Genomic DNA, 25,085 nt, shown 5'->3' on the forward strand with positions numbered 1-25,085 from the left:
GCTGCCGGGGGATTCCCATGATGCACTGGGTGTTTCTTCTTCACTCACTATGTGTTCACAGACCTCTCTGCACTGAATCATATCTGTTATTAATCTCTGTCTCTCTTCCACAGCATGTCTTTGTCCTGTCTTCCTTCTCAGCAGATGGCCCGCCCCTCCCTGAGCCTGGTTAGCCTTGGACATTTCCAGGCAGAGTACCCGGGGTGCTGTGATGACACGGAGAAGGTGTTCAGGTGCTTCATGGAGTCAGATCACATCAGCAGAGATTCCTTTGTGAGCTGCAGGTCAGGTCTTGTCTGCTTTTAGCCTCATTACCACTCGTTCGTTTCCCACGTGACTTCAGCTACTGATGAACTTTTAAGTCACAGCGAGATCAGGGCAGGGTGGATATTTTCTTCTCTGAATTCTGAATTCTCAGACTTTCAGATGAACCCCAACGCTGTGACCTCTGCCCTCCTGGACCCCGTGTCTCTCTGCTCTCCCTTTGCAGTCTCTCCCGCTCTCTGTGGATGTCTGCGATCTTCCTCCTTAAATGCCTGAAATGCAAATGTGATGTTCCAGTTTCTGTGTCACTGCACTGCTGCTGGCATCAAACCGAGAATCCAGGTCAGCCATGAATGCAGCCAGCAGGAGGTCATGTGATCTGTACCTGTGCTGCAGAAACAACCCTCCGTCAGCATCAGCGTGTCCTCAACAACGCAGCAGCTTCACATGTCCTCTGAGACACCTGCACACAGACATGTTCACGTGTTCAGACTGTCATGTTTACCTTCCACGTGGCGAGCTTTCTGAACGCTCATGCTGCGGTGTTCTCGGCCTACGGCATGCATTCAACCAGTCACAGCAGGCTTCCTGCAGCTTCAGGCGAGTTGGAATGAAATTAGATCAAATTAGAGACACTGGGAGCGAAGCATGCATCTGTGGCACAGACTTGGGTCACACTGAGAGACTGTTTGGAGGTTTTTAGGTGGGAAAATAAAGTCAGGCAAGAAAAATGTAGAGACTTACCCTGATCTAACAGACAGTGAGGGCGGGCTGATGGCGGTGAAGGAGATGATGATGGTGGGTCACACTGACAGAGGATGCTGACCATCTGCAGAGATCAGAGAAATGAGAGCTGCTTTAAACACCCAGCGGTTGGATTCACGACTTCAGGCGTTACCGTGGTATTTGAGGCGACCTCTGTGACCTCAGCAGAGCGGTGGCCTGGAAACAGGAAGCAGCAGGATACCAGAAACACCGCGGGGGTCCTCCTGCTGCAGCCGCTGAGGCGTGCGTCCACTGTGAGATGATGCCACAGGAAGGTCAGAGCCATCACGGAGGTGCGTGAACATCTCACGTCTCACTCAGACCTTCACCGTGCTGACCTCACAGCCTCCACCAATCATCTCAGTTCATTTCTATTGTATTTATACAGCACCAGATCACAACAACAGTCACCTCAAGGTGCTTTAAATCGTAAGGTAAAGATCCTACAATAATAGAGGGAAACCCCGACAATCTGACAACCCTCTATGAGCAGCACCTTGGTGACAGTGGGAAGGAAAAACTTCCTTTTAACAGGAAGAAACCTCCAACAGAACCAGGCTCAGTCAATGAGTCCCACCTGTGAACAGGAAAGTTTTTATTCTTCAGCAGAAAACTGCTGAGAGCTCGTTAATTCAAACAAACAATAAATCTGTCCAATGAGAGCTGAGCTCACGTGTTCCTGGACGTCTCCTCATCTGCAGACCATCCCAGGAAACATTTCCATGATGAACAACTGTCAGCTGACACAACTCAGATCATGTGTCCAAATTAACAGCATCACCCGAGTGCTCCTGTTAGGCTTCCTGTCAACAATCATGAAACACGTTCTCAGCTGGAGGAAGCGCACGAGGAGAAAGTCCACCCTCACCTCTGACCTCCAGCAGACGATAGTCCAGACACGTTAAGTTTATCCTGAGTGTGAGACAGACACTATCTCTACTTTTAAGATTAGGCTCCCTGAGCCTGGTTCTGTTGGAGGTTTCTTCCTGTTAAAAGGGAGTTTTTCCTTCCTGCTGTTGCCAAAGTGCTGCTCATAGGGGGTCATGTGATTGTTGGGGTTTTCTCTTTGGGGTTTACCTTACAATACAAAGTGCCCCGAGGTGACTGTTGTGGGGATTTCAAATCAAATCAAATCACTTTTATTGTCACATCACATGTGCAGGTACATTGGTACAGCACATGTGAGTGAAATTCTTGTGTGCGAGCTTCACAAGCAACAGAGTTGTGCAAAATACAACAATGTAAACTAGAAAAATTTGCATTTCCTGCGAAAATGCTGTGTGGATGCCTTACGCTGAAGATTTCTGCTGAAAAAAGCTGAAAAGGTTGAAAGTCGAAAAAAAAGGGTGCCCTGAGCAGGATTCGAACCTGGCCCTTCTGGTTTCAAGGCAGCTACTGATCTCACTGCTCCAATGTCACTCTCACAAAGAAGAGGTGGAGAGACTGACAATTTTGCTGAAATGAGCAGAAGTTGCTGAGAATTGTGCTGATAAGAGGTGAAAAGGCTAAAAAGTTTACAGAAAAGAGGTGAATCAGCAGAATTTCTGCTGAAAAGAGTTCAATTAGCAGAATTTCTGCTGAAAAGAGGTTTTTGTTGAAAAGAGCTGAAAAGCTGGTATTTGTGCTGAAAAGAGTTCAATGAGCAGAATTCTGCTGAAAAGAGGTTTTTGCTGAAAAAAGCTGAAAAAGCTTGGATTTGTACTGAAAAGTGGTGAAAAAACTGAAAATTCTGCTGAAAAGGGGTGAAAAAGATGAAATTTGTGTTGAAGAGAGTTAAAAAAAAAGTTTTACTGTTAACTGAAATAAATTTTGCCATAAGCGGGATTTGAACCCCGGCCTCCCAGTCTGAGAACGGATTTTTATCTCACTGAGCTAAAACACAGGTCAACCCGGCAAGGAAAATCAGTGAGGCCACTGATAATATGGCAGAAATGGGCAAAAAATATTGCAAAAAAAATTCAATATCTCAAAAAGTATAGAAGTTATGAGCACCAAAAGATATAGCCGTCATTAGCAGAAATAGCAGAATTTTTTTAAAGTTTGAACGGTATAAATAGCACAAAAACTGTGGGAGTAGTTGCGACTCAAAAAACGTACGGAAGCGACAGGAATAATAACTAGAAAAATTTGCATTTCCTGCGAAAATGCTGTGTGGATGCCTTAAGGGCTGAAAAAAGCTGAAAAAGTTGAAAAAAAAAAAGCAAAAAAATGTTGCCCTGAGCAGGATTCGAACCCGGCCCTTCTGGTACGCAAGGCAGGTTCTCATCTCCCTGCGCCAAACTCTTTCTCACAAAGAAGAGGTGGAGAGACTGACAATTGTGCTGAAATGGTAAATGGTAAATGGCCTGTATTTATATAGCGCTTTACTAGTCCCTAAGGACCCCAAAGCGCTTTACATATCCAGTCATCCACCCATTCACACACACATTCACACACTGGTGATGGCAAATGAGTAGAAGAGGCTGAGAATTGTGCTGATAAGAGGTGAAAAGGCTAAACATTTGGCAGAAAAGAGGTGAATCAGAAGAATTTCTTCTGAAAAGAGGTAAAGAAGCAAAAAGATGAGCTGAAAAGAGGTGTAGAAGCAGAAGTGTTTGCTGAAGATGGCTGAATTGAATGACATAATAATATTAGTGTAATAACATTATAATAACACCTGATGACATAATAATAATGATGATGATGATGATATACTAATGTTCGTTAGTAATGAGTAATTTTATAATGATGGCTAGCTTTCAGTTAATCTCCTCCCCCGAGTCTGTATTTTATTTACCTTCCACATCGACACCATGACAGAAATGAATCACAAACCATCCTTGAATAAAGCTTTATTGATCGTGACGATGATGATTGAACACAAGGTTCATTGCCTCTGAGGGAAACGTGTGAATGTAGCTTAAGATCAAAGCACAGATTTAATGTTAGACATCTGAGACGTGTAAGACAAACCCAACAGCCAATCAGAACAAGCCTGAGTGCGCTCATCTGAGTATTGTTCAGACTTGCAGAGTTACACCCACTGCGCATCAGGAAGACATCTGCGCCACCTGCTTTATTTTGGGGGCGGGACTAATGTTCAGAGAGAAAATGTGTTTTGTAAATAAATTCATGAGTTAAACGGGAACACGCTGCTGCTGGACACATACGTGACACACCGAATGTACAGCGTACTGCTGCTGGGGTCATCGTGTGTGCGTTTCTCAGAGGGGTCAGAGGTCATAGGGGCGGGGCTGTTCTTGCTACCACCATAGCTCGTCACCCCCGCTGCTTCTAGTGCTCGCCCTCTCCCGCCCGTGCAGCCTCATCATCTCCAGCACACTCCGGGCATAGGCGTCCCTCAGGTTCACGCCCGGCCCCGCCTCCCCCACCGAGCCACGGGCCAGCCGCTTCAGCATCTCGCCGTGTCGTATCGCCGCCTCCTTCACCTTCAGGGTGAAGTAGCAGGCAGAGAAGCGGTCGTTGATGATGGCGATGGGGAGCGCCAGGATTAGGATCCCAGACAGGATGCAGAGGAAGGCGAGCACCTTACCCACCGCCGTGTCGGGCCGCACGTCCCCGTAGCCCACCGTGGTCATAGACGTGGTCGCCCACCACCAGGCGGTGGGAACGCTGGTGAAGGTGGTGGCAGGAAGGTCGTGCTCCAGGGCGAAGACTGCGGTCGCGAAGATGGAGATGCCCACACCGAGGAAGAGGAGCAGAAGGCCGACCTCCTCGTAGCACTGCGCGATGGTCATACCGAGAGACTTCAAACCTGGAAGGAAGAGAGACGGAGGTCACAGACGGCGTTTATACACCTCTTACTATTATTGATCCTGTTTTCTCACGACTTCCTCCCCCTAACCCAACAGCTCCCTTCCTGAGCTTGGTTCTGCTGCACGTTTCTTCCTGTTCCAAGCGAGTTTTTCCTTCCCGCTGTCGCCAAAGTCTGATTCTCTGGATTATTGGAGGGCCTACCTCACAATATAAAGATCCTCAAGGCAAGTTGTTATGGTTCTTTGAATATATATGTAATGTGACAATTCATCCATCCATTCGCTCCCGCTTATCCTTTTCAGGGTCGCGGGGGGTGCTGGAGCCTATCCCAGCTGTCATAGGGTGAGAGGCGGGGTCCACCCTGGACAGGTCGCCAGTCTGTCACAGTGACAGACAACCATTCACTCCCACATTCACACCTATGGGCAATTTAGATTTTTCAATTCACCTGTCCCCACAAAGAGCATGTCTTTGGACTGTGGGACGAAACTGGAGAACCCATGCAAACACGGGAAGAATGTGCAAACTCCTCCTATATATATATATGTATGTATATATACATATATATATATATATATAGGTATAAAAAAAACACCCAGCACGCCCCTGCGGGCGGTTTATCCTTCAAGCTCGGGTCCTCTACCAGAGGCCTGGGAGCTTGAGCGTCCTGCAGTATCTTAGCTGTTCCCAGGACTGCGCTCTTCTGGACAGAGATCTCCGATGTTGTTCCCGGGATCTGCTGGAGCCACTCGCCTAGCTTGGGAGTCACCGCACCTAGTGCTCCGATTACCACGGGGACCACCGTCACCTTCACCCTCCACATCCTCTCGAGCTCTTCTCTGAGCCCTTGGTATTTCTCCAGCTTCTCGTGTTCCTTCTTCCTGATATTGCTGTCATTTGGAACCGCTACATCGATCACTACGGTCGTCTTCTTCTGTTTGTCTACCACCACTATGTCCGGTTGGTTAGCCACCACCATTTTGTCCGTCTGTATCTGGAAGTCCCACAGGATCTTAGCTCGGTCATTCTCCACCACCCTTGGGGGCATCTCCCATTTTGACCTCGGGACTTCCAGGTTATACTCGGCACAGATGTTCCTGTACACTATGCCGGCCACTTGGTTATGGCGTTCCATGTATGCCTTGCCTGCTAGCATCTTGCACCCTGCTGTTATGTGCTGGATTGTCTCTGGGGCATCTTTACACAGCCTGCACCTGGGGTCTTGCCTGGTGTGATAGACCCCAGCCTCTATGGATCTTGTGCTCAGAGCTTGTTCTTGTGCTGCCATGATTAGTGCCTCTGTGCTGTCTTTCAGTCCAGCTTTGTCCAGCCACTGGTAGGATTTCTGGATATCAGCCACCTCCTCTATCTGCCGGTGGTACATACCGTGCAGGGGCCTGTCCTTCCATGATGGTTCCTCGTCTCCCTCCTCTTTCTTGGGTTTCTGCTGCCTGAGGTATTCACTGAGCACTCGGTCAGTTGGGGCCATCTTCCCAATGTATTCTTGGATGTTCGTTCGTTCGTGTATATATATATATATATATATATATATATATATATATTTACGTATACATACCTATATATATATATATATATATATATATATATATATATATATATATATATATATATATATATATATATATGTATGTATGTATATATATTTTTACCATATATATGTATATATACACATATATGGTAAAAATATATATATATATAAAAAGCTTTCTGGAATGTTCATTTCACAACGTCAGGGTTTGGAGATCCTGGTGATATTGTTGGATCTTCAGTCCTGATCTTTAGTTCCCTCGGTGGTTCCCGATCGTTTTTAGGTCACAGGAGATGAAGCCTCTTCAGGACTCTGGCGTGTGATGTGCTCAGTGAGTGTGTTTGTGCAGCAGACCGTTAGTCACCCTCAGCTGTTATACCTGCAGATTACACTTGTAACCTATTTTTCTCTCAGTTTTACAGCCCGACTTCAGTCTTTGCCTTTTCTCTGTATTATTTATTTCAATAGTTTAAGATGATTAAAGTTCCTCCCTCTGCCTTTTCCTTTTATTATTCATGAGCTGAGTCCAGGGATGATCAGCCTTCCCCAAATCACTCAGATCAAAGCGCTCGTACGTCAGCCTGACACACTCGGGCTCACGTAATCATACTTCCTCGCTCATTCGCCAGGATGAGAATCTATATATATTCTGGTCTTTGTTGTCCTCGGAGAACCTCCCGGCTGTAATCTCACAGCAGCGGCTTCGCTCTGACAGGATTTCCATTTCTTCTTCTCTCCCCGGATCTTTGCATCATGTCTTAAATCCGTCACATGCAGCGCTCTAATAAAACTGCCATTTCAGGCGAGTCTGATCTCACACCTACTTTTACAGGAACTGATTTCACACTCCAACCCTCTGCACATCCTCCTTCACTACATCCATGAACCTCCACCTGCCTGCAGCTCAGACCATCTCAGCCTCTCTGACTCTGAGCCGTCCCTCACGTCCAGCCTGCTCACTGAACACCTGAACACCTTCAGCTCGGCTCCACCCATCACAGCAGGTCTCACCTCCATCCTTTGACCTTCCCTTTTCACGGTGTCCTTCTGTCACACTTGCCTCCACCCGCTCCACCTGCCTGCACTCTCTTCGTCACCTCTCTGTAGACGGTTGAGCCCAGGTATTTAAACTCATCCTCTGCTCCAGCATGTTCACCTGCCTCTCTCTCATTCGCACACATGGATTATTTCATCTTCTACAACTTTCATTCCTTTTCTCTCCAGGCTCACCTCCACCTCTGCAGAGCAGACCTCCACCTGCTCTAAGCTCTCACTGGAGATCATAAAGACTCCTGCCTGACATCATCTGCAAACAGGAAGGGCCTCAGAGCAGATCCCTGATGTACTCCCACCTCCACCTTTATCCCAGCTGTCACTCATACGCACCCTCACCACTGTCTCATAAACAGTGCAAATGAAGGCTTTCAGGTGCTGATGTGGTATTTTGTGCTAAAACCTAAAGATAACTAGTGCTGCTGCGATGCACATGCAGAGCAGGAAAGCCTTTAAAGTAACTCATTAACAATTATCATTGACCGGCTGGAATACATCCAACACGTTTCATTTCTCCTTTGTTAAGATATTTGAGTTTAAAGAAAAGACAGAGCAGCTGGAAATGTGATAAGAGTCAGTGAGACTGATCCTTTCTTAGAGTATTTGAATCTGAAAGGTGTCTGAAGAAAACCCAGCAATCATATGACCCCGATTGAGCAGCACTTTGGCGACAGTGGGAAGGAAAAACTCCCTTTTAACAGGAAGAAACCTCCAGCAGAACCAGGCTCAGGGAGGGGCAGGGCCATCTGCTGTGATTGGTTGGGGTGAGAGAAGGAAGACAGGATAAAGACATGCTGTGGAAGAGAGACAGAGGTTAATAACAGGTATGAGGAGTTTTTACCTGTCAAGTGCCGGCCCAGCTTCAGCATGCGGAGCGACCTCAGGAGGCGGAGCACCTGCACCACACGGCCCATGTTCTCCAGCTCAGTGGATCCTCCGTGGAGGTTCTCCACCGCCAGTGTCACGTAGAACGGGAGGATGGCGAGCAGATCGATCACGTTGGGAATGCTCCGACTGAATCGGCACTTGTCCCTAACGCAGAGGAACCGAAGCACCAGCTCGATCGTGAACCACACGACACACACGTATTCCAGGGCGTCGAAGAGCAGCGGAGCGCCGATGCCGAGGCCGCCCACTCCAAAGTCCTCACCTAAGTCCAGCGAGATGAGCACCATGTTGATGACCGACAACACCACGAAGAACATCGAGAGCGAGCCAAAGGTCCGAGCAGCGCGCGATGACTCGGGTTTCTCAAGGACGTCCCAGAGGCGGCGGCGAGTGCCTGGGCAGGCGATGCCCACAAAGTCCTCATCCCCATCGTCGGCATCGAGCTCCCGTTGTACCTCGAGGCTTTCCTTCTGCTCCTTGCGGCGGTAGTAGCGCTCACGGCAGCAGGGGTTGATGCAGAGCTCGTCGATGCCCCAGTACTCGATCTCCTGCAGGAAGGAGATCTCACACAGCTCCTCCATGACGTGCAGGTGACCCGTCTGGTAGTAGTTCATCACGTACCTGTGGACAAACACAAAGACACAGGTGAGCTCAGTCTGCACGACTCTGACTGAAGAAACAGTCCAAACAAACATCCAGAGTCTGGATCAGAGCAGTTCAGGGTGACGGTCCAAGCAGAGACCTGCCAGGCTTCAGTGCTGTTCTCCTGCATCCTTCTAAAGTCCAGCAGGGGGCGACTCCTCTGAAGCCTGATTGGACAGAAGTCTACGAGGAGGTGATCCCCCTGCTTAGCCGATCTCTGGGCTCAGTGACGTCCGTCCTTGTGGCTTGAAAGAGCCTTGGCGTCCTTCATCTGAGATAAACCAAAGTCCTCTAATCGTCACCTGTTCATGGAGCCAAAATAAAATTTATAAGGTGAACACGACCGCCGCCATGTCTCTTATGTTAGTGAAATCTCACCATATTGGCGTGATGAACGAAAGGTGGATTAAACTAAAAACCAGGACAGAGTCATGTGGTAGCGACCGCAGAAGTAGACAGGAAGTCCCGCTAAAGGGACTTCAGTCAGACTGAGACCAGAAACCCATCAGGACGGAAGGACTGAGCTCAGAGATCAGCTGAGCAGGAGGAACACCTCGTCAGAGACTTCTGTCCAATCAGAGGAGTCGCCCCCTGCTGGATATCACAGTATATGTTCATAAACCTTCAAATTTATTTGGTTTAAATTAGAGATGGACTGATCCGATATTACCTATCAGTATCGGTCCGATACTGACCTAAATTACTGGATCGGATAACGGAGAGAAATAAAAAATGTAATTCGAACCATTAAATATCAGAAAAGCACCTCACAAAACTTGCAATACAGCGTAACTCAGCTCATAACCGTAGCACGTGGGAGCAGTGTGGTCACGTGATCGAGCGGCTGTGTGTATTTGTAGCCTCACTACCAAACCAGCATTTCATCCCCGAGAGAAGTAAGTTCATCTCTGAATGTTTGTAAAGCATTCCAGTGTTAAGCTTAACAACTGATATATATGGAGCGACTGCCTCCCCCTCCCTCTCCTGTTGCTGCTTCAATCATGATCAATGATCAGCTGATCATCTCTCTTGTTTGTTTTTGGCCCACTTTGCACCAGAAAGAGGAAACCAGCGGCTGAACAACAGCAGCACGTTTAAGCTTGATCAGCTGTTGTTAGAATTTATTTAATATTACTTTCTACACCAGGATCTTTTTCTACGCAGCTGACGCTGGTAACTGTGCAGGGGCGGATCTAGCAAAGTTTAGCCAGGGGGGCCGATAGGGCATGAACAGGGAAAAGGGGGCACAAAGACATACTTTTCTTTCTTATTCTCATTTCAAATGTCGGCTTTTAATAAATAATTATCTGACACCCAAAGTTTTAATCTGATATAAAATGTATAGAAGTCCATTACTGTATATAGTAACTATTAAGTCTAATATACCCTAGTAAGCTGTAGTACTTTTTCCTTTGGGAACCATCTGTGCAGTCTGCAGTTTTGTTGAAGAAAGATGTTGAATCTATTTAATTATTCTTGAAAAATAATTGATTTCTGTGCATTTTTTTCCACCCTGCATCAAATTAAAGTTGATTACATCGATTAAGCATCATGAGGTGGAGGGTGGGAGGTTCCCTATTTTTTTTTTTTTTTGCTGGGAGTTTGCAGCCCTATTAGTTAGGTTGCTTAATATTTCTGCTAAGTACTCTTTAAAATACCAGAACAGGGAGGATGGTGCAGGTTTAAGTTTATTAGATTGATCAGTTTTGCTGAACTGTGAAATATTTTGGGTGCAGTGTATTTTTTGCATACAGTATAACAGAATAGCTTTAGTGTTTTGTTTATTTAAACTTGAGTATGAACTTATACAAAATGCAGTAAGATATTAAAAAAACAGTTTTATTGATTAAAAACACTATATCGGATTCATATCGGTATCAGCCGATATCCAAATTTATGATATCGGTATCGGTATCGGACATAAAAAAGTGGTATCGTGCCATCTCTACTTTAAATCAGATGTCATGAAACAAGAAGAAGAAAAGACAGAAGGAAACTTTATTTTCCCGTGTTCAGAGCCCGTCACCGTCTGAGCGCGCCCGATCAAGGCACGATGCTTGCCGTCAGCGTGCCGGACGTGACCCTGCTATTTTACTGCAGAAAACTGAGCCGACTGAGCATGCTCACTCTTCACTTCTTCACCCTTACTAATCTGAACAGAGGTCACCTGAACATAGACCGCCAGGTGTGAAGTGAAGCTTCCTCTGAGCAATGGCAAAGATAAAAGGGAAGAAATGCGATCGAATTTTAAATCAGATGTCATAAAAATATAAAAACAGACAACAACACCTAAAAATCTGCCTGTGTGTTGATGGTGTTGTCATGGTAATCTGAAATCCCGGCCACATGATGAAAACAAAAACGCTGAACTCAAACCAACTCTGGAAGCTAAAAAACCCTCAAATAATTTATTTAAATAAAAACTAATAAAAAATAGAAACCTATAAAGTCTGCAGCTCTGAGTGCTCTTACATTTAGTTTTTAATTTTACGAGTCATCAGCGCCGTGTCTACAGCAGCTACAGGCAGGCCAGCACAAGCACATTAACTTTAAACTTTAACTTTAAACTCGTTGTCTCTGCAAGGAGAAAGAGCGCCACCTACTGGAAAGCCTGGGAGTTCCTGTCAAAGAAGAATTCGTTCTCCAGGAAGTCGGCATCGTCGCAGAGCTCCAGCGCCGAGTCTCGGCTGCAGCAGGCCAGTTTCCCCAGCCGGGTCTCCGGGTAGGACGCCAGCAGATCCTGCGACAGCATGTAGCGACTCCCGCCAACGTTGATGATGAAGAAGTTGAGTGTGTCGCTGACGCAGGACGCCGTCCGCTCGCTGAGGAAAACGCTTGACTCCAAAGAGACCAGGGAGGCGGTGTCGCCACACACCTCCGACCCCAGACCAGCCATCGAACTGGAGAAGACGCTCATGGTGGAGGAGGAGCTGGAGGAGCACAGGGGTGAGAAGACAGCATTTGGCCAACAGGGGGCACACTGACATGCATACAGCGGCCTGGTTGTTGTTTACGCTTAAATCCTCAACAACACTGCTGACTGGTGGAATCGGCTCCTGTCAGGAAGCATTGACGTGTTTATGAGTAGAAACTGCTGAATAAACATGAGCGACTTTAATCCTGCTGCTGGAGCATCGAGAGAGGATGTGATTGTTAAAGAAAGCAGCGAGTCAGTCCCCAAAAACCTTTCTCTGTACCCGTAAACACCCGATTACTCTTTTGTTACTAAGAACGGAGAGCAGGAGCTGGAAGAAAGGAACGAGACGTGTCGCTGTATGCAGATGAGACTCTGTTATGTGTTGAGGGGAGGATGCTAAGTACGTGCGCCGGCAGCATGGACGAATCAGAGAGAAGAGAATCAGGCTGAAAGCATGAAGCAGATCTGCGCTGTATGGAAATATCGCAGCGAGCAGTCCTAAGTAATCTGATGAATCTCTTCCTGTCACCATTCATTCCTTTTTCTGTGGTGTCTCTGTCCAAATTTGTCATTCTTACTCTGAATGTTCCACGAGGAGAGAGCGAGGTGCTGTCCACCACCTGAAAGCGCTGCTGGGTGTGGTTGGCTCAGACGTGTGAATCACTAATGAAGCGTCCCAGTGGACTCTCTGATGTGTGGACGTAAACTCACTTCCTGTTTGACAGTATTGGCTGTGAAGCCTGAGAACAGCAGGGGGTCGAGTGTCGACACATTTTAACAACAAATGTATAGATAACCCCCCCCCCCTCCTAAAATGGTTTGTTCCAGCTCTCCCCTGCTCTGGCTCCAGCACCGTTGCTGCCAGAGCGATGGTGGCTGAGACGCAGCGGAGCGGAGGTGTTAGTGCCTGCCTCAACCCTTAGATGCACATGTGGGGTCAAAAATGACCCCACATGTTGTTTTTCTTCGAAATCTTTAAAATGTAAAGTTGTAATATATTCATATTCCAGGTATTCCTCATAAAATATGTGTGTAACATGAGGCCATTTGCATTTTTTTTTCATTAATTTATAAAAAATGCAGTTTTTGTATCACTACCCCACTCTTCCACAAGTGGGGTCAGAAATGACCCCAAGCAGTTCCTCTGGAATCTTCTATGAAACTTTCATTCCTAGCATCTCTGACTGACCCACTTACACTTCTGATGGATCAAGAATTAATTTTTACACAGTAACATACATGATTTATAGTCAGGGCTGCACATAAGTGGTCTGCAGGTGCACATTCGCTGTCAAAATAAAAGTATTCAGAGAATACGCGCTTCTTTTGCGGTGGAGGAACACCAAAGTAATTACTTACGGAGCTTGCTTCTTCGACATCTTTAAGAGTTCTGAACAAATGTCTGTCCTCCTCCAGAACATCTAATGTACGCAAACGAGCATCCCAACTTCTTATCTGGTGCGTGTCTTTTATTTTGACAGCGAATGTGCACCTGTGGACCATTTATGTGCAGCCCTGTTTATAGTTTCCTGTGCATTTCAAACATTGTCCTTTCTGATGTTTTTTTTTAATATCTAAAGTAACACGGCCGCTATGAGGCCAGCTAGGATCCCTGTGGCCCTACAAATGATCCAGGACGGATGGGATGAAGAGCCCGTCAGAGGCATTGACTCAGAATCTGACATCTAAGATATAGAGGACCCAGAGTATTGTCTCCCCCCCCCTTCCCCACTGAACAAGCCAGTCAGACACAGAATGAGCCCCTCTTACTGCTCTAGCCACAATATTCTGAATTAGTCAGCCAGGGCTTGCACCTGGGTCTACTACTGTCTCCCCAGTAAATGCATGGAAGATGTTCATGTCTGATAATATAATAGAAGAGGTGCTGACATGCACAAACATGGAGGCACGAAGAGTCGCCACAGACAGGGGAAAAGAGTGGAAAAATGTAATCAAACATCCTGGCCTTCATTTGATTGACCATCCTTGCAGGAAGTGAGACGAACTGGGATGTACCAGTCGGTGTGCTTTTTGGGAGTCCTCTGCATAACCCATTGTACAAGGCCACTATGGCAATTCAAAGATTTAAAGATATTCGCCCGTCTTGCACTTTGATGACAAGAGGACCAGAGCCTACCGACTGAAAACAAACCACGTGGCAGCTTTCAGCTACATATGGGGCCTGTTCCTGGTCAACTGCAGGCAGAAATTCATCCTCAGTGACTGTGTTACAGTGGATGAACAACTTGTGCCTTTCAGAGGGAAGACCGAGCTCCTGCAGTATATGCAGAGCAAGCATACAAAAGTGGTACAAGTGATACAAAAACTGCAATTTCTTAAAATTAATGAAAAAATAAATAAAAATGCAAAGTGCCTCATGTCACAAACATGTTTTATGAGGAACACCTCAAATATGAAAATATTACAACTCTTTGTTTTAAAGATTTGGAAGAATAACAACTGCGTTTATAGCAAAATGCATTGTTTCTATTTGGGGTCATTTTTGACCCCACTCGTGGAAGAGTGTAGGTACTGGTAGGATGTCTGTGAAGGTTCTCAGTCATCCAGGTCATCATGGTCAAAGGAGCTTGCAAAGAAAAGCGTCTGGACTTCTTTAAGTTGCTTGAAGACGTTTCACCTCTCATCCGAGAAGCTTCTTCAGTTCTAAGGTCAAATGGTGGAGAGTCCCAGATATAAACCTAGTGGGAGTGACCCCCCACAGAGGTAGAGTACTGGTAGGTTGTGCATCCAAGGGTTAAAACAGGACATATTAGCTGCATTTAACCTTCAGTTGCTCTTTATATAGTTGGTAGGAGTCAGAACATGTTTCTTTTTAGCTGAAAAACAGGTAACCTGCAGTGTTGGAAACATGTTTTCTTACAATGTTTGCTGCCCTACAATCCGACCTGCTCTGTAGTAAAATCAGCAACATTTGACCGTCCTGTTGCTCCCATTGAAATGTATACAGCCTGTTTAAAACCTAAAACTTAAAATTGTCTGCAGCCTGCTGTTGTTACCACTGTCCTGTTTGAAATGGATACTAACTGACTGGATGCCCATTAACCTTATAACTCCTGTTGTGTGTGTGTGTGTGTGTGTGTGTGTGTGTGTGTGTGTGTGTGTGTGTGTGTGTGTGTGTGTGTGTTTTGGGGCCACCCTGGGGCGCACACATGTCAGTGCGCCCCAGGGTGGCTGTGGCTACAATGTAGCTTGCCAGCATCAGTGTATGAATGTGTGGATGACTACTAAAGCGCTATACAAATACAGGCCATTTACCATTGTTTTTGTGCAGACAGCCAGGTTCATAATGGATATAAGGAAGTTTTTTTTCAAAAAAAAGAGCCACATTCAGGTAAAAGTGTAAAATCAAATGATCCCTCAATCAAGAATAATGTTGGATCTGTTTCAACATTTATATCTTTTATTAGATGTTCGTGTGGTTTGGTTATTTTCCTTTTGGTTGAAACTAAACTGAGAGAGGAGTATTTTTAGTATTTTTTCATATTAATGTAATTTTTCATCTAGTTGAATCTATTTGTGTTCGATTGTCAGTCCAAAGAGGGAACGTGAGGAGAAAGTACAAGGTCAGGAAGAACCAGGTAAGCAAACAGACAGGGAGCAGTGACAGGCAGAAACTGTGAAACTGACAAAGAGAAAAACCTGATTTTGCTCACAGTCTGGAAGTTGTGTCCTCCCTGTATTAAAGCTGCTAAACAGAATCTGCTAAACAAACTGGGCTGAAACACTTTGAGCCTCTTTAACAACATCCCAACATAACATTATCATTGATCGGGGAGATTGAAATTCATGATATATTTGTATGTGGTTCAGCCACAGCTCTGCTAAAACCTCAGCCAGTAACAGGTCAGCCAACCTTTGGACCGTCCAGTTGTCTGTATGACTGCCGCAGTACGTGCATCACATGTGTTCACTATCAGAAAGAGCCAAACAGCCCTGGTGGAGCGAGGAGCTGTAAAGAGAAGCAGATGCTCTGTTTCTAAAAATGTTTTAAGCTTGTTTCAAAGATTCTGTACAGCAGCTTTAAATGTTTTCCAAAAGCACACACACACTTATCAGTGTTTCTCACACTTGTTACAGTGTGGACCACCTGATAAAAGGTCAAGCTGTCCCAAGCACCACTATGAAAGCATGAAAGTCATAAATCTTACAACACAAAATTAGTCTTATTAAATTAGTAAAATTAGTATCTGCAGTAAAGATTTTTATTTGTAATAATTTATTCTGTTTTGGGAGCGTTTTTTATGTATCTGTATTATATTATACACACACATTAAAAGTGAATCTCTGTCCAAAAAACGCAGTCAGTTTACTTTTTACTGTGAGCATCATTCATTATTCTCCCCCAGTAATTAAGGTTAGCATATATATTTTTCTATTCCAATCCATTCTTCTTTAGCAGCATTTAAATAACCTTTATCAGATTTGATGGTTTTGTTACAGACTTTTCAAAAAAGTGTTTTGCTTTTCTTTCACAGATGTGGGATTAAATTGTGTTCAAATGTACAAAACAGTGATGTCATGTTTTGTGACGAGGACCCAGGCACAGAGGGACTTGATGAATTTAAGAATCTTATGATTTATCTTGCCTGGCTGGGCAGCTCTCACCCCCAAAGCTCTAATGCTTGAATCGCCCCTGACCTGTTTACAGGAAGACGATGACGGTGATGATGAAGATGATCAAACCAGCAGCAGAACATGAAACATTTCCCTCCGGGACTTGAGGAGAACACAAACACACCTCAGTTTACACCCCCCACCCCCACCCCCCAGGTTAAAGTGACAGTTTGGGTCTTTTATTAAAAGCTTAAAATCTTCGTTTAAGCAAAGAGTCGATGACTCCGTTTGGAGAGAGTCTTTGCATCAGCTGCAGATTACAGACGTGTCCTAAAACACATGCACAGAAATGACAGGTCACAGTTTTCAGACCACCTGAGAGCTGCTTCAGTGAAAACACCTCAGCTGACGGACTCACCTGCTCCAAATGAAGAGGCGATAGCTCCACGTCCTCACATGCTGACAGCAGAGAGAAAGTCCAGCTGGTGTCAGAGACGAGGAGGTGTTCAGAGAGGAGGTCTGTAGCAGGAGGACCTGGCGCTCCCTCCAGCTCTCTGCTCTCTCTGATTCGCGGTGTGCTTTTAAAACTGAGGCTGTAGGTATGGAGGCCGCTTAGTGACACACTGCAGTATGAGGTGGCAAACAAGCAGCACCCTGAGAGCAGCGGTGCAGACGTGTGAGCATGCATGAAGATGAATAAAGCAAGTACTGATATTCCAGTCATGACTGATATCACATCTTCAGCATCAGTGTTAAAGTGATGTTGGTCATCACAGCTGTGAGTATCAGGACTGAGTATCATGGCTGAGTATCAGGACGGAGTATCATGGCTGAGTATCATGGCTGAGTATCAGGACTGAGTATCATGGCTGAGTATCAGGACTGAGTATCAGGACTGAGTATCATGGCTGAGTATCAGGACTATGTATCAGGACTGAGTATCATGGTTGAATATCAGGACTGAGTATCATGGCTGAATATCATGGCTGAGTATCAGGACTGAATATCAGGACTGAGTATCAGGACTGAGTATCGTGGCTGAGTATCAGGACTGAGTATCAGGACTGAGTATCATGGCTGAATATCAGGACTGAGTATCAGGACTGAGTATCATGGCTGAATATCATGGCTGAGTATCATGGCTGAGTATCAGGACTGAGTATCGTGGCTGAGTATCAGGACTGAGTATCAGGACTGAGTATCGTGGCTGAGTATCATGGCTGAGTATCAGGACTGAGTATCAGGACTGAGTATCATGGCTTACTATCAGGACTGAGTATCAGGACTGAGTATCGTGGCTGAGTATCATGGCTGAGTATCAGGACTGAGTATCAGGACTGAGTATCATGGCTGAGTATCAGGACTATGTATCAGGACTGAGTATCATGGTTGAATATCATGGCTGAGTATCAGGACTGAATATCAGGACTGAGTATCAGGACTGAGTATCGTGGCTGAGTATCAGGACTGAGTATCAGGACTGAGTATCATGGCTGAATATCAGGACTGAGTATCATGGCTGAATATCAGGACTGAGTATCATGGCTTACTATCAGGACTGAGTATCAGGACTGAGTATCGTGGCTGAGTATCGTGGCTGAGTATCATGGCTGAGTATCAGGACTGAGTATCGTGGCTGAGTATCAGGATTGAGTATCATGGCTGAGTATCATGGCTGAGTATCATGACTGAGTATCATGGCTGAGTATCATGGATGAGTATCAGGACTGAGTATCATGGCTGAGTATCAGGACTGAGTATCATGGATGAGTATCATGGCTGAGTATCAGGACTGAGTATCATGGCTGAGTATCAGGACTGAGTATCAGGACTGAGTATCATGGATGAGTATCATGGCTGAGTATCAGGACTGAGTATCATGGCTGAGTATCATGGCTGAGTATCAGGACTGAGTATCAGGACTGAGTATTATGGCTGAGTATCATGGCTGAGTATCAGGACTGAGTATCAGGACTGAGTATCATGGATGAGTATCATGGCTGAGTATCATGACTGAGTATCATGGCTGAGTATCATGGCTGAGTATCAGGACTGAGTATCATGGCTGAGTATCATGGCTGAGTATCAGGACTGAGTATCATGGATGAGTATCAGGACTGAGTATCATGGCTGAGTATCAGGACTGAGTATCAGGACTGAGTATCATGGATGAGTATCATGGCTGAGTATCATGACTGAGTATCAGGACTGAGTATCATGGCTGAGTATCATGGCTGAGTATCAGGACTGAGTATCATGGCTGAGTATCAGGACTATGTATCAGGACTGAGTATCATGGTTGAATATCAGGACTGAGTATCATGCCTGAATATCAGGACTGAGTATCAGGACTGAGTATCATGGATGAGTATCATGGCTGAGTATCAGGACTGAGTATCGTGGCTGAGTATCAGGACTAAGTATCAGGATTGAGTATCATGGCTGAGTATCAGGACTGAGTATCAGGACTGAGTATCATGGCTGAGTATCAGGACTGAGTATCGTGGCTGAGTATCAGGACTGAGTATCAGGACTGAGTATTATGGCTGAGTATCATGGCTGAGTATCAGGATTGAGTATCATGGCTGAGTATCATGGCTGAGTATCAGGACTGAGTATCATGGCTGAGTATCGTGGCTGAGTATCATGGCTGAGTATCAGGACTGAGTATCGTGGCTGAGTATCAGGACTGAGTATCAGGATTGAGTATCATGGCTGAGTATCAGGACTGAGTATCAGGACTGAGTATCATGGCTGAGTATCATGGCTGAGTATCAGGACTGAGTATCATGGCTGAGTATCATGGCTGAGTATCAGGACTGAGTATCAGGACTGAGTATCGTGGCTGAGTATCAGGACTAAGTATCAGGATTGAGTATCATGGCTGAGTATCATGGCTGAGTATCAGGACTGAGTATCATGGATGAGTATCATGGCTGAGTATCAGGACTGAGTATCAGGACTGAGTATCATGGCTGAGTATCATGACTGAGTATCAGGACTGAGTATCATGGCTGAGTATCATGGCTGAGTATCAGGACTGAGTATCAGGACTGAGTGTCATGGATGAGTATCATGGCTGAGTATCAGGACTGAGTATCAGGACTGAGTATCATGGCTGAATATCAGGACTGAGTATCATGGCTGAATATCGTGGCTGAGTATCAGGACTGAGTATCGTGGCTGAGTATCAGGACTGAGTATCGTGGCTCAATATCAGGACTGAGTATCATGGCTGAGTATCATGACTGAGTATCAGGACTGAGTATCAGGACTGAGTATCATGGCTGAGTATCAGGACTGAGTATCATGGCTGAGTATCATGGCTGAGTATCAGGACTGAGTATCATGGCTGAGTATCGTGGCTGAGTATCATGGCTGAGTATCAGGACTGAGTATCGTGGCTGAGTATCAGGACTAAGTATCAGGATTGAGTATCATGGCTGAGTATCAGGACTGAGTATCATGGATGAGTATCATGGCTGAGTATCGTGGCTGAGTATCAGGACTGAGTATCATGGCTGAGTATCGTGGATGAGTATCATGGCTGAGTATCAGGACTGAGTATCAGGACTGAGTATCATGGCTGAGTATCGTGGCTGAGTATCATGGCTGAGTATCAGGACTGAGTATCAGGACTGAGTATCGTGGCTGAGTATCGTGGCTGAGTATCATGGCTGAGTATCAGGACTGAGTATCGTGGCTGAGTATCAGGACTGAGTATCAGGATTGAGTATCATGGCTGAGTATCAGGACTGAGTATCATGGCTGAGTATCGTGGCTGAGTATCATGGCTGAGTATCAGGACTGAGTATCATGGCTGAATATCAGGACTGAGTATCAGGACTGAGTATCATGCCTGAATATCATGGCTGAGTATCATGGCTGAGTATCAGGACTGAGTATCGTGGCTGAGTATCAGGACTGAGTATCAGGACTGAGTATCGTGGCTGAGTATCATGGCTGAGTATCAGGACTGAGTATCAGGACTGAGTATCATGGCTTACTATCAGGACTGAGTATCAGGACTGAGTATCGTGGCTGAGTATCATGGCTGAGTATCAGGACTGAGTATCAGGACTGAGTATCATGGCTGAGTATCAGGACTATGTATCAGGACTGAGTATCATGGTTGAATATCATGGCTGAGTATCAGGACTGAATATCAGGACTGAGTATCAGGACTGAGTATCGTGGCTGAGTATCAGGACTGAGTATCAGGACTGAGTATCATGGCTGAATATCAGGACTGAGTATCATGGCTGAATATCAGGACTGAGTATCATGGCTTACTATCAGGACTGAGTATCAGGACTGAGTATCGTGGCTGAGTATCGTGGCTGAGTATCATGGCTGAGTATCAGGACTGAGTATCGTGGCTGAGTATCAGGATTGAGTATCATGGCTGAGTATCATGGCTGAGTATCATGACTGAGTATCATGGCTGAGTATCATGGATGAGTATCAGGACTGAGTATCATGGCTGAGTATCAGGACTGAGTATCATGGATGAGTATCATGGCTGAGTATCAGGACTGAGTATCATGGCTGAGTATCAGGACTGAGTATCAGGACTGAGTATCATGGATGAGTATCATGGCTGAGTATCAGGACTGAGTATCATGGCTGAGTATCATGGCTGAGTATCAGGACTGAGTATCAGGACTGAGTATTATGGCTGAGTATCATGGCTGAGTATCAGGACTGAGTATCAGGACTGAGTATCATGGATGAGTATCATGGATGAGTATCATGGCTGAGTATCATGACTGAGTATCATGGCTGAGTATCAGGACTGAGTATCATGGCTGAGTATCATGGCTGAGTATCAGGACTGAGTATCATGGATGAGTATCAGGACTGAGTATCATGGCTGAGTATCAGGACTGAGTATCAGGACTGAGTATCATGGATGAGTATCATGGCTGAGTATCATGACTGAGTATCAGGACTGAGTATCATGGCTGAGTATCATGGCTGAGTATCAGGACTGAGTATCATGGCTGAGTATCAGGACTATGTATCAGGACTGAGTATCATGGTTGAATATCAGGACTGAGTATCATGCCTGAATATCAGGACTGAGTATCAGGACTGAGTATCATGGATGAGTATCATGGCTGAGTATCAGGACTGAGTATCGTGGCTGAGTATCAGGACTAAGTATCAGGATTGAGTATCATGGCTGAGTATCAGGACTGAGTATCAGGACTGAGTATCATGGCTGAGTATCAGGACTGAGTATCGTGGCTGAGTATCAGGACTGAGTATCAGGACTGAGTATTATGGCTGAGTATCATGGCTGAGTATCAGGATTGAGTATCATGGCTGAGTATCATGGCTGAGTATCAGGACTGAGTATCATGGCTGAGTATCGTGGCTGAGTATCATGGCTGAGTATCAGGACTGAGTATCGTGGCTGAGTATCAGGACTGAGTATCAGGATTGAGTATCATGGCTGAGTATCAGGACTGAGTATCAGGACTGAGTATCATGGCTGAGTATCATGGCTGAGTATCAGGACTGAGTATCATGGCTGAGTATCATGGCTGAGTATCAGGACTGAGTATCAGGACTGAGTATCGTGGCTGAGTATCAGGACTAAGTATCAGGATTGAGTATCATGGCTGAGTATCATGGCTGAGTATCAGGACTGAGTATCATGGATGAGTATCATGGCTGAGTATCAGGACTGAGTATCAGGACTGAGTATCATGGCTGAGTATCATGACTGAGTATCAGGACTGAGTATCATGGCTGAGTATCATGGCTGAGTATCAGGACTGAGTATCAGGACTGAGTGTCATGGATGAGTATCATGGCTGAGTATCAGGACTGAGTATCAGGACTGAGTATCATGGCTGAATATCAGGACTGAGTATCATGGCTGAATATCGTGGCTGAGTATCAGGACTGAGTATCGTGGCTGAGTATCAGGACTGAGTATCGTGGCTCAATATCAGGACTGAGTATCATGGCTGAGTATCATGACTGAGTATCAGGACTGAGTATCAGGACTGAGTATCATGGCTGAGTATCAGGACTGAGTATCATGGCTGAGTATCATGGCTGAGTATCAGGACTGAGTATCATGGCTGAGTATCGTGGCTGAGTATCATGGCTGAGTATCAGGACTGAGTATCGTGGCTGAGTATCAGGACTAAGTATCAGGATTGAGTATCATGGCTGAGTATCAGGACTGAGTATCATGGATGAGTATCATGGCTGAGTATCGTGGCTGAGTATCAGGACTGAGTATCATGGCTGAGTATCGTGGATGAGTATCATGGCTGAGTATCAGGACTGAGTATCAGGACTGAGTATCATGGCTGAGTATCGTGGCTGAGTATCATGGCTGAGTATCAGGACTGAGTATCAGGACTGAGTATCGTGGCTGAGTATCGTGGCTGAGTATCATGGCTGAGTATCAGGACTGAGTATCGTGGCTGAGTATCAGGACTGAGTATCAGGATTGAGTATCATGGCTGAGTATCAGGACTGAGTATCATGGCTGAGTATCGTGGCTGAGTATCATGGCTGAGTATCAGGACTGAGTATCGTGGCTGAGTATAAGGACTGAGTATCAGGATAGAGTATCATGCCTGAATATCATGGCTGAGTATCATGGCTGAGTATCAGGACTGAGTATCGTGGCTGAGTATCATGGCTGAGTATCAGGACTGAGTAGGGTGTTGTATCGCAGGACGGCTGATCGGTTTGTTGCACTGACTCATTATTATGTTTTTCTTAATTTGGCCCTGAAACTCTTTGTTGTTTATAGACTAGATTCGCGCATTCAGCTCATATATTCAGTGTTAAAATAATTATTATAGGTAAAAACAGTCTACCTCGAACACGAAGCATAAAGAATGTGTACTCACCGTTTCAGGTGTAAAACACTCGGCTGGGCTCACACGCGTTTGCTGGCTTTATAAGTCAAAGTGGCATTTACATAAAGTTTTATTTCTTAATCATTCTCGGTGTGCTTCACTCTGACACCACGAGGCTTCCGTCAGTAACAAATCTGCCTGCAGTGTAATCTGATTACTTCATTCCCTGCAGGCAGAATTCATGTTTTTTACAGTTTTGCTTTGAATTCTGATTGGACAGTTGACTCTGCCCACTGTGTGGGGTGAAGAGGAAAAGGCGGAGCAGCAACCACCCTGTTCCCGTCCACAGAGATGAAGACAAACATCCAAAGTGTGAAACTTGATAATAACGAGAGCGAGCTGGTGTGCAGCCATACGCGGCATTAATCACCCTCCATACAGGACGCCCCTCTCTCTGAGATGCTGCTGCTGTTGCTAGGCAACAGTGCGACTGAGCTCGAGAATAAAAATGTGCTCCACTTTTGTGAGCCTCACAGACGCTGCTGCCACAGCGCCACCATGTGTCCGGCCTGGAAATGACCTGCATAGCAAATTCAAAAGTGTTAAATATGTTGGTGTTCGTACTTTAATTTGACAGTTACAGTCTTTAGACGTAAGTCTGAGGTGTAAAATAATACTGTTAAAATCGAGTGTTTCTATATCAAATCTGGAGGCGTTACAATAGAAGCGTGAACTCTTGACCTCTGAACTCCTAAAGGGGCTATGACACTAATAGTAAATGCACAGACTCCGGCCCCAGCACGAAAGTGAAGCCGTTTCAGAACATTTTGCTCTACAGATTTCTGAGTTGTCTGCCATGCTTGGTAAGTCATTTTTTTCTGAGATTGTTTTAATTATTATTACTTTCTTTTACTTTTGTGACTTTTTTTGAGTTGAGACAAAGCGGCGTGAAAGGCATTAGCCTCGCTGCTCGGTGAAATCTGTTGTTTGCAGCCAAACACTATAGCCTTGGAAAACAGCTTGTATATGAATATTCAGTCAGGTTTTGGCTCAATTACACCTAAAACAATGTTTAGATTGTTGACATAATGATGCTACGTGAAGCCTGAAAACCACCAAACCGACGTAGCAAACAGCAGAAGCGCTGACTGTGGGTCGACATCCCTGCAGAGTTTTGTGCACACGGTTTAGGTCAAAATGAAACAGACTGTTTTATATGTAGTTCGGCATTAACTGTTGTCTGTGTTCTTCGGTTGTTTGAGAGAGCACCATGTTAACAAACCTGTTCTGATATTGGCTTTAAATATGGGCAATGGATTCGTATCTGGAACTGTCTTTTGGGAAAATACAAACCACGTGTTACTCAGAAATTATTCTTTTTTTTTTTTTTGTACTGTGCTGCAATTAATTAGTACACAATTAACTTTTATTGACTCTGCACACAGGATATGCTTGGGAAGGTGGGATATGGGGGGAGTTGGAGCTCCACAAAGTGATGAAGGGAGGACGTTCATATTGTACTGAAGAAAAGAGTAATGAGCGTGCTGTTTGCACTGCCAGCTCACATATGTCCCTTTGATAAACAATATTCTAATGAAAGTCAGAGCATGTACACTGGTGCACAGTTCAAAACAAAGGTTATTCAGAAAAACATGGCCTCTTTTTAATAAACGTTTGTTTCCAAAGGAATTTGTAAAATTTCAGAAGTTTTACAATGAATTGGAAGATAACTCCGATGTAGTTAAAATAAAACACTCTGTGAGAGTTAATATATAAACTCTTAACACCTAGTTAGCATTAACAAGTGTTAAATGATCAACTCCAGACAGATTTGGGATTTAACACT

General features: G+C 45.2%; 1 protein-coding gene across 2 annotated transcripts; it reads right to left on the bottom strand.

Moving 5' to 3' along the window:
- Window positions 1–3,829: 3,829 nt before the first annotated feature.
- Window positions 3,830–16,977, bottom strand: kcnv1 (potassium voltage-gated channel modifier subfamily V member 1). 2 transcript variants are annotated; one of them, XM_086312685.1, is made up of 4 exons: window positions 16,494–16,592; window positions 11,521–11,847; window positions 8,229–8,896; window positions 3,830–4,783 (listed from the first exon to the last, which is right to left on the bottom strand). In XM_086312685.1, the coding sequence occupies exons 1-4, from the start codon at window positions 16,550–16,552 to the stop codon at window positions 4,272–4,274; spliced, it is 1,566 nt and encodes a 521-aa protein (XP_086168811.1). In that variant the 5' UTR covers window positions 16,553–16,592; the 3' UTR covers window positions 3,830–4,271. The 2 variants fall into 2 exon arrangements, with proteins under 2 accessions (XP_086168811.1, XP_086168812.1); XM_086312686.1 differs by lacking the exon at window positions 16,494–16,592 and adding an exon at window positions 16,828–16,977 and having other exon boundaries at window positions 3,831–4,783.
- Window positions 16,978–25,085: the final 8,108 nt, after the last annotated feature.

This window comes from Aulonocara sp. 'chitande type north' Nkhata Bay, linkage group LG11, assembly GCF_057382095.1.
Source record: "Aulonocara sp. 'chitande type north' Nkhata Bay isolate Kocher_YH1m ecotype deep benthic linkage group LG11, A_spYH_male_GT1.1, whole genome shotgun sequence".
In the NCBI taxonomy this organism is placed as follows: domain Eukaryota; kingdom Metazoa; phylum Chordata; class Actinopteri; order Cichliformes; family Cichlidae; genus Aulonocara; species Aulonocara sp. 'chitande type north' Nkhata Bay.